We start from the raw sequence: 8,483 nt of genomic DNA, 5'->3' as shown, positions 1-8,483 counted from the left end.
TGGTACTTTGGTGCATTGATACTTAGGTGTGTAGGTAGTTCGCTATTTAAGTGCATCTGTATTGGTGTGTCTGTGCTTCTGTGTATTGGTACTTGGCACTCAGGTGCGATGGTACTTTGGTGCATTGGTACTTGAGTACATCAGTGCATCAGTACATCAGTGCATTAGTACATCAGTACATCAGTGCATCAGTACATCAGTGCATCAGTACATCAGTGTATTAGTACATCAGTGCATTAGTACATCAGTGCATTAGTACATCAGTGCATTAGTACATCAGTGTATTACTACATCAGTGCATTAGTACTTGGATGCATTTGTAATTGGGTGTGTTGATACTTGGGTGCAATGGCACTCAGGTGCGACGGTACTCCAGTGCGTCAGTCGTTTGGTGCATTGGTACTTCGGTATGTCGGTGTGTCTTTACTGCGGTGGCTTGGTACATCAGCGCGACAGTACTTTTGTGCATTAATACTTCATCAGTACTTTGGTGTTTTGGTGTGTCAGCGTGTCTGTACTTTGGTGCATGACTACACCAGAGCGTCGGTACTTCAGTAAGTTGGTGCTTGGGTATTTTGGTGCATCAGTATGTCGGTGTGTCTGTACTTTGATGGGTCAGTACATCAGTACGTCAGTACTTCAGTGCATTGGTGTTAGTGCATCGGTACTTCGTTATTTTGGTACTTTGCTATGTCAGAGTAGCTGCACCTGGCTGCATCAGTACTTCAGTGCGTCGAAACTTCAATGCATCAGTACTTTGATGCGTCAGTACTTCACTGCGTCAGTATCTGATGCCAAGGGCCACTGACTAAGAGTCGGTATTCGATGAGTTGGGAGTGAGAGTATGTTGGTGTTTCACAGCAGCCGTTGTTCTTGTTCAGGATGTCTGCAGCGTCTTGACATAATTTTTGAAGATAATGTCAGGAAATTCATAAATACTGATAGATGTTGGAGGAAAGTCCCGCTTTTTTAAAGTGTGATATTTGTTTAATATTTGAATGTGACTGACTGAGTTGTTTTTGAAGCTTTTGTTCTCCAGCTGTGTGTTTTTGTACCTTGGCGAGCTCCGGTACACTGGGGATGTCATGCAGCTCGGTCAGGGACAATCTGTGGTAGACGCTTTTCACCCGAGACCTGAAGGGACACAAGAGACAACCTTTAGAGACCTGAAGGGACACAAGAGACAGACACCAGAGACCTGAATCTGAATGACAGACCTGCAAAAAGCTGCTTCAAACAGGTCAAATACAGCTCAAACCAAGCGAATTAGCTGCAGGATTAAAATCATGAAAAATAACAATCATCTTAAAACTGTATGTCATCAAAAATAATACAGACACGAGGAGACAAGAGTTTACTCATTTACAGTTTACAGATAAGAGCAAACTTTACATTTCAGACTTTTTAAAGTTAAAGAAGGAAAGATTTCATATGTAGGAAATAAACTGTGTTTTAAAGTAAAAACGTACAAACGAGTAACATTTTATAAATATTCTTCATCCAAAACCAAACGTCTGAAATGTACCTGATGATAACGTGAAGGGACTCCTGCTCCTTCTCCTCCTCATGTCTCACAGACAGCAGGAGGTTTCCAACACTGCTGGAGGAGCAGGAGAAGTTCAAATGTTCCTGAGACAGAGAGACAGACAGAGAGAGACAGACAGAGAGACAGACAGAGAGACAGACAGAGAGAAGACAGACAGAGAGACAGACAGAGAGAGACAGACAGAGAGAGACAGACAGAGAGACAGACAGAGAGAGACAGACAGAGAGAGACAGACAGAGAGAGACAGACAGAGAGAGACAGACAGAGAGACAGACAGAGACAGACAGAGAGACAGACAGAGAGACAGAGAGAGACAGACAGAGAGACAGACAGAGAGACAGAAAGAAAGAGACAGACAGAGAGAGACAGACAGAGAGAGACAGACAGAGAGACAGACAGAAAGGAGACAGACAGACAGAGAGACAGACAGAAAGAGAGAGACAGAAAGAGACAGAGAGACAGAAAGAAAGAGACAGAAAGAGAGACAGACAGACAGAAAGAGACAGAGAGACAGAAAGAGACACAGAGACAGAAGGAAAGGGACAGAAAGAGAGAGACAGAAAGACACAAAAATAGAAAGAGAGACAGAGAAAGACACAGAGACAAAAGTTATCGTCCAGTGTCCACAGAAATCAGGTGTTTATGCTCCTTTAACCTTCGACTTAATTCAACAGTTGAACCACCAATCAGAGCTCAGGAAGTATTAACCTGCTGGTAACCATAGCAACAGCACAGATGCTTCAGTTTGCTTCCAAAATCTCACCCTGCCCAGGAAGTGCTTCCTGTACGCCCGCGCTGCCTCATTGATCTCCTCCAGTCTGTACCCATAATCCCCCGGGGCCCCGTCCTCCTCCTCCCCTCTGATCTGCAGGGAGGTGGGAGGAGGCGCAGGAGGTGGAGGGGCCTCAGGATCCTCAATCCAGTAACCTCCGAACTCCGGCAGGATGACCTGAGGGTACGGCGGCCCCCGCTCCAACACCTGCAACACGCAGATTACCCAGCATGCACTGTGATGGACACTTTGGCATTTGCAAAGACGTCGCTGTGTTTCGAGTCGAGACAGTGCCACGAAAAATGTCTTTAACGGAGAAATGACCGTTTCATGTTGCGATAGTGCCATGAAAAACGTTGATTTTTACTGAGACATCGCCACGATTTCTGCTGGGGTCGAGCCAAAAAAGCGTTTGGGTTTTGAGACGGGACAGAGCCACAAAAAATTCGATTTTTACTGAGACATCGCTGCGTTTGGTGATGGGATTGTGCCACGGAAAGCGGTTGTTTTTTAACTAGACGCGACCTCAGCTTCACGTTTTCTGGACGCTGAAGCTTGTGATCGAGTGTTGAGATGTTTCTAAGAAACAGACGTTGGGTCTCACCTCCTCGATCCTCGGATAAGGAATGTAGTCGTCCTGAAAGAGAAAGACAGAGGAGTTACACACACACACACACGCACGCACGCACGTGCGCACACACACACGCACACACACACGCACACACACACACACACACTCAGGTGGATGAAGTGATGAGCGATGATGCTGAACGTGACAGATGGTGCAGATTTTGTTCTAATAAACAAAATCAATCATCAGTTTTTTGTCCCCGAAGGGAAACTGGCTGTTACAAAAGAAACATAAACACGTTTCCGTCACCAACGCACATGAAGCTTCAGTTCAACCAAGCACATGTTTTGTGAGGTCACGGTGACCTTTGACCACTAAATTCTTATGAGTTCATCCTTGTATCCAAAAGGACGTTTGTGCCAAATTTTTAAAAAACGCCTCAGGGTGTTCTTGAGATAACGCATTCAGAAGAATGAGCCAGAATGACCTCACAGTGACCCTGACCTTTGACCACCAAAATCTAATTAGTTTAATGTTGAATCCAAGAGGACGTTTGTGCCAAATTAAAAAAAACACACACACTCATGGCCTTCTTGTGGTATTGCTTTCACCAGACTGAGATAGATGCAAGGTCACGGTGACCTTTGACCACCAAATTCTAATGAGTTCATCGTTGAGTCCAGTTGGATGTTTGTGCCAAATTTGAAGAGATTCCCTTCACATGTTCTTGAGATATTGAGTTACCGATATTGGGATGGACAAATGGACGACCTGTAGCCATAATGCCTGCGGTCATTCGAAGGCCGGGGCGGAGGGGTAAAAATAGTGGACGGATCTGAAAAGTGGACTCATGCAGAAGTGTCCTCGGCCTGCGCTCCTTTTAATGTCTCTAAATCTACTGATGAAGAAAAAGATGTGAGGATTTCCTCTGACAGCTCAGAGACACTGAGGTCTGTTTGGACATGAACGACTGAATGAATGAATAAAAAAGTGTGGATGGACATGAGGACAGACAGATGGACAGACGTGCCTTCTGTCTCTGAGGGACTGTCTTCATCTCGGCAGCTTCTGGCACCTGCTGCATCGCGTCAGGAAGAGAAACAGAGTTCAGATTGTCTCTCAGCTGCGAGCTCATCCCCAAAACACACCGCACAAATGTCTCACACGGGAAACTGTCACTCTGACTGGGACTATTTTCAGCGGCGGATTAATCCACATGCTGTGAGTCTGAGTGTCCTCTCACAAGCTAGTTCACCCTTTGAAACATGAACGAATGAGTCTGATTTCTTAAAAAAAAACACGTTGAAAGAAGGAAATGACCAACTAGGCAAGAAATGTCCCACAAATTGGAAGTAATTAGTAAAAAAAATTATGAGCAACTTAAGAGGAAATGAGCGCGAAAAAAGCAAGAAATTAGAAAGAAAATTAGCTGAAAATTACCACACAAAAAACAAGAAACAAAAAATGGGGAAAATAGAATAAAATAAATAAAGGAAATAAACTGGAAAACTGCTTAAATATTATAATATAGTTACAGAAATATTATCAGGTCATTTTATTGTTTTTATTGTTTCGTTTTTTGTGGGGTTTGTTTTTGTTTTTCTTTTACTTTTTTTACTTTCCCATTTTTTTGTTTGTTTTTTGTTTTGCTAATTGTTAGGATTTTTTCTTGTAATCTTTACAGATTTATGATCATTTTTGGTGCAGTTCTTAAACTGCTCGCTGCTTTCTTCCCGTGTGTTTGAAAATAATCACGGCAGTTTGCCTGCAGGTTTCAAAGGGTTAACATAAAGTTACATACTTGCTGTGAAGTCATATATGTTCAGCAAAGTTAAGTTATTATGTTGAAGAAAGGAAAATGTTTTGGCGTTGTCGGGTAACATAAAAGCTCTGTAGGTTTGGTTCGTTTATTCACACACGGAAACACATTTCATCAAACTGCGATTTTTAAAAAAACAAATTAAAAACAGATTTCGGGTTAAATTCTTACCTCCATCTTGTCCATCATGTCAAAGAAATGAGCCGACTGGAGACAAAACAGAAAGACGTGTTAATGAGGAGTTTTTCTTCAACGCTGAAAACGTTTTTCTGGTTTACCATAAATACCTTCATGGTGGGGGGTGCGGTGCGGGGCGGAGAGGGGGGGCAGTCTCTGTCGGGAACATTGGAGGCGCTCAGGAGCTCCTGTTTACTGAAAACACAAACAAGCACCTTCACCTCAAAATATCTGCTCATATCAAATTATCAATAATCAAACCTGAACCACCGTCACGCTGAATTCATTATTCATTACTTTGTGTTTTCGTTCATTTACGCCGCCGTCTTCAACAAACTAGAATTAAATAACAAATATTCAGATGCATTTAGAAGCAGCTTTGGTTTCCAGCTGATCTCAGAGAGTTTTTAAGGTTTATTTAACTTTAGGAGAATTTTCTCAACAAATAAAGAAAACTGAATGACGCCGATAATTAATGACCTGATTCTTAATGATCACGTGTGTCTCATTATTTTGTGTCTTTTTAGGAGAAAATCATTTGTACAAAGAAAAAAAGCAGTTTATAGATCGTGTTTGTGAGAGAAAATATTCCTACAAGTCCGTCTCTGCCCCGCCACCACGTCCTCAGTCCTCCTCCTGCACCGTCCCAGAAATCCACATTCATTTCACCAAACTGACATTTCCACTGAGCGCGAGACAAAAGTGGAGCCGCCGGAGGGTCAACGGACACGCAGGGACGAGCGTGTCCACTGTGTGTGTGAATGCAGATGAGACGGACACACGGGGACACACACTGAGACGAGTTCATCTGGTGTAAGGATTAAAAATCATCGTGCCCGTCGATGTATTACAGTCTGAGTTAACTGCTGTTTTTCGTTCGTGAATAATTTCACAAACTTAAGTTTATGTTTGTTTTGCAGAAATCGTTCGTTCGTCTGCGCTTTGTTAACATGATTTCTTAAAACCTGAACAGATTTTTATTTTTAGGAACTGTCTCTGGACCTGCAGCCTGACAGCTCTCTGTCTCAGGACGATTATCTGGTTTTAGTCAGAGCTACAGATCCTACAAAGTCCTGAGGGAGCGTTTAGAGTCCAGGAACCAGGAAAAGGTCAAAAAGAGACGACGAGAACAGAGAGGACGGACGAGACACGAAACCTGCTGAGAGAGAAAAGGTCACTGTGTGTGTGTGTTTGTGTGTGTGTGAGGAAGGTGTGTAACGTGACAATACAGAAGACACCCGGAAATTTTGTAACTTTAAGAATTTATGTGATATGAGTTTAAATGTGTGAATCAATGTCAAAATATGTATCTGAGTGTGTGTGTGTGTGTGTGTGTGCGCATGTGTGTGTGTAGGCGTGTGTGTGTGCGTGTGTGTGTGTGTGTACACGTGTGTGTGTGTCATGAACCTCCTGAGCTTCAGTTTAAAATAAAACCGTCTCACTTTTAACTCGACTCTCAGCTGGTTCGTTATCACTGCTGACAGCTGCGTGTCTCAGCCAATCACATCATCATCAAACACACACACACACACACACACACACACCCGTTAACATTATACACTGATGTGAAATACTCCTGCGGGCTGTTCCCACAATGCAACACGCCTCCAGAGTCTTTCATCACAAACAAGTTCAGTTTGAAACCAGAGAAAAACAGCAACAACAAAGAAACTGAGCAGATCGATTTCAGCGCAGAGACGTTCCCCAGAGAACACTGATACTCAACTTACGGCCCGAGGGCCAAATCTGGCCCCTGACAGGGCCCCTGGTGGCCCCTAAACATTTTCTAATATCAACAAAAATAAAGTGATGGACTCTGTGAACAGTTTTTGTCCTTTTAGTCTCCATAAGGTGTCAGAGACATAAAACAGCATCAGCATAGAGCCAGAGGAGGATCCCCCACAACCCCACAGAGGACACAGCTGAGACAGTGATGTCCTCAAATACTAAAAACATCCGAAAATCCCAGAAATGTCCTAATGTCCTAACAAATGTCCTTGTCTCGGTTTCCGGCCTGGAGTCAAAGTGCGGTGTTGTTTGGACCCGTCCACCTGAGCGACCTTCACACTGGAGACGGTCAGAAGCCCGGATGCTCAGTTGTGCCGCCAGCTTCATCACCGTGATGTCGCGGCGTGTTTTGACGCTCACGCTGCTCATTCAGTCTCCGCGTTAAACTCTGTGCCGTCTAATTTGGGGCGATAGTCGAGCGCAATTTGTGGCGGCGCGGCGCTGCATCGTACCTCAAAACCAATGACAACGAACGTGTATCTTGATGCCGTGTTTCCATCGCTGCAGGTCGGACCGTGTTTAAATATGCATGTATATATATTAATATGAGCCGTGTCTTCGTCATGCAGCAGGTTCGGAGGTTACCGGATCAACACGGAGCGTCCTGCGTGTAACAAAGCGTGAAGACTGACTTTCCTCTGCAGCAGCTGCAGGTAATTCTCCAGCATGTAAAGTCATGAAAAATGTATTTATGAATTTTATTCCCCGGCAGGAGTCCCGCTGGGCTCGGAGGAACATCAAAGCTGCTCATTAACATTTAAATTTAACCCTTGAGTTCACTTCTTCCACCGTGACGTGGCGCCAGCAGGACGCCAAACAGAAACAAACGTTTTTTCTATCCGGATTGAGGCGGCGTTTTATCTGTGAAATCAGCTCGCAGAGAGACGATCCATCAGAGTGTGTTTGTGACTGAAACCTCACGCCTGACCTCAGACTGATGGAGCCGAGAACAGCTTTTCGCTGTCACGTGACTTTCAAACACAAAATTCAGAAGGCAGAAAGTGATGAATCCCAGAACTGTGAGAAATGGAAATGGAGGAATGTGGAGGCGTTGGATGGAGCTGCAGGCAGCGGGTATCATCGGAAAATTGAAACTCGTGTTGGATCATAAAAAATGAAGCAGAGAGTTTCCTCACGGCCAACTCTCACATTACAAATGACCTCGACCTCCAGACTTCCTGCTGCACGGGGAGCCGCTCAAAGCGGCGGACGACAGCCGTTTTGTGTGCGGCTGGTTCGAGGACCTCAGAAACACGCACTGATGGACGACTGACGGTTTGTTTTTTGGCGGATTAGGAAATGTGCTTGAGAATTAGTCTTTTTATTTTTCAACTCTTGATAACATTGATATGTGCAATTAAATTATAATAAATCTGCTAGTAAACTATGATAAATCTAACTTGTTGGGGTCATGCGGCGTTCCTCAAGGTTCAGTGCTGGGTCCAAAGATGTTCATATTCTACATTAATGATATTTGCGAAGTTTGCGTTGTTTGCAGATGATAAGGCTTTATTTAGAAAAATCCTTAACATCATAAAACCATCCTACAGCCCCTGAATAATCCTAAAATCCTAGAAATGTCCTGAAATCCTAGAAATCCTAAAAATGTCTTGTGTTACATTCCTGCACAGCTCGAGGCTGCTGCAGCTCCACATGAACGTTCATGAATCTGTTTACTGACTTTTTAGTTTCTGCTTCACCTGCAGGGACGCCCTCTGCACACGCACACACACACACACACGCACACACACGCGCACGCACACGCACACACACACGTACACACACACACACACACACACACACACACACA

At 44.1% G+C, this 8,483-nt stretch overlaps 1 protein-coding gene across 1 annotated transcript in view; it reads right to left on the bottom strand.

Moving 5' to 3' along the window:
- The window catches only part of LOC121952692 (rap1 GTPase-activating protein 2-like), a 50,153-nt gene that overhangs the window by 31,133 nt on the left and 10,537 nt on the right, over window positions 1-8,483 (bottom strand). The window contains exons 3-9 of the mRNA XM_042499499.1: window positions 4,996-5,080; window positions 4,880-4,915; window positions 3,920-3,967; window positions 2,923-2,955; window positions 2,310-2,525; window positions 1,526-1,629; window positions 1,056-1,134 (exon numbers count right to left, since the gene is read on the bottom strand). Coding sequence (XP_042355433.1) covers window positions 1,056-1,134; window positions 1,526-1,629; window positions 2,310-2,525; window positions 2,923-2,955; window positions 3,920-3,967; window positions 4,880-4,915; window positions 4,996-5,001 — 522 coding nt within the window. The 5' untranslated portion in view covers window positions 5,002-5,080. The remainder of the gene's footprint in view (window positions 1-1,055; window positions 1,135-1,525; window positions 1,630-2,309; window positions 2,526-2,922; window positions 2,956-3,919; window positions 3,968-4,879; window positions 4,916-4,995; window positions 5,081-8,483) is intronic.

Source organism: Plectropomus leopardus, chromosome 13 (assembly GCF_008729295.1).
Source record: "Plectropomus leopardus isolate mb chromosome 13, YSFRI_Pleo_2.0, whole genome shotgun sequence".
Classification (NCBI taxonomy): Eukaryota; Metazoa; Chordata; class Actinopteri; order Perciformes; family Serranidae; genus Plectropomus; species Plectropomus leopardus.
This window is presented reverse-complemented; position numbering and strand designations above follow the sequence as displayed.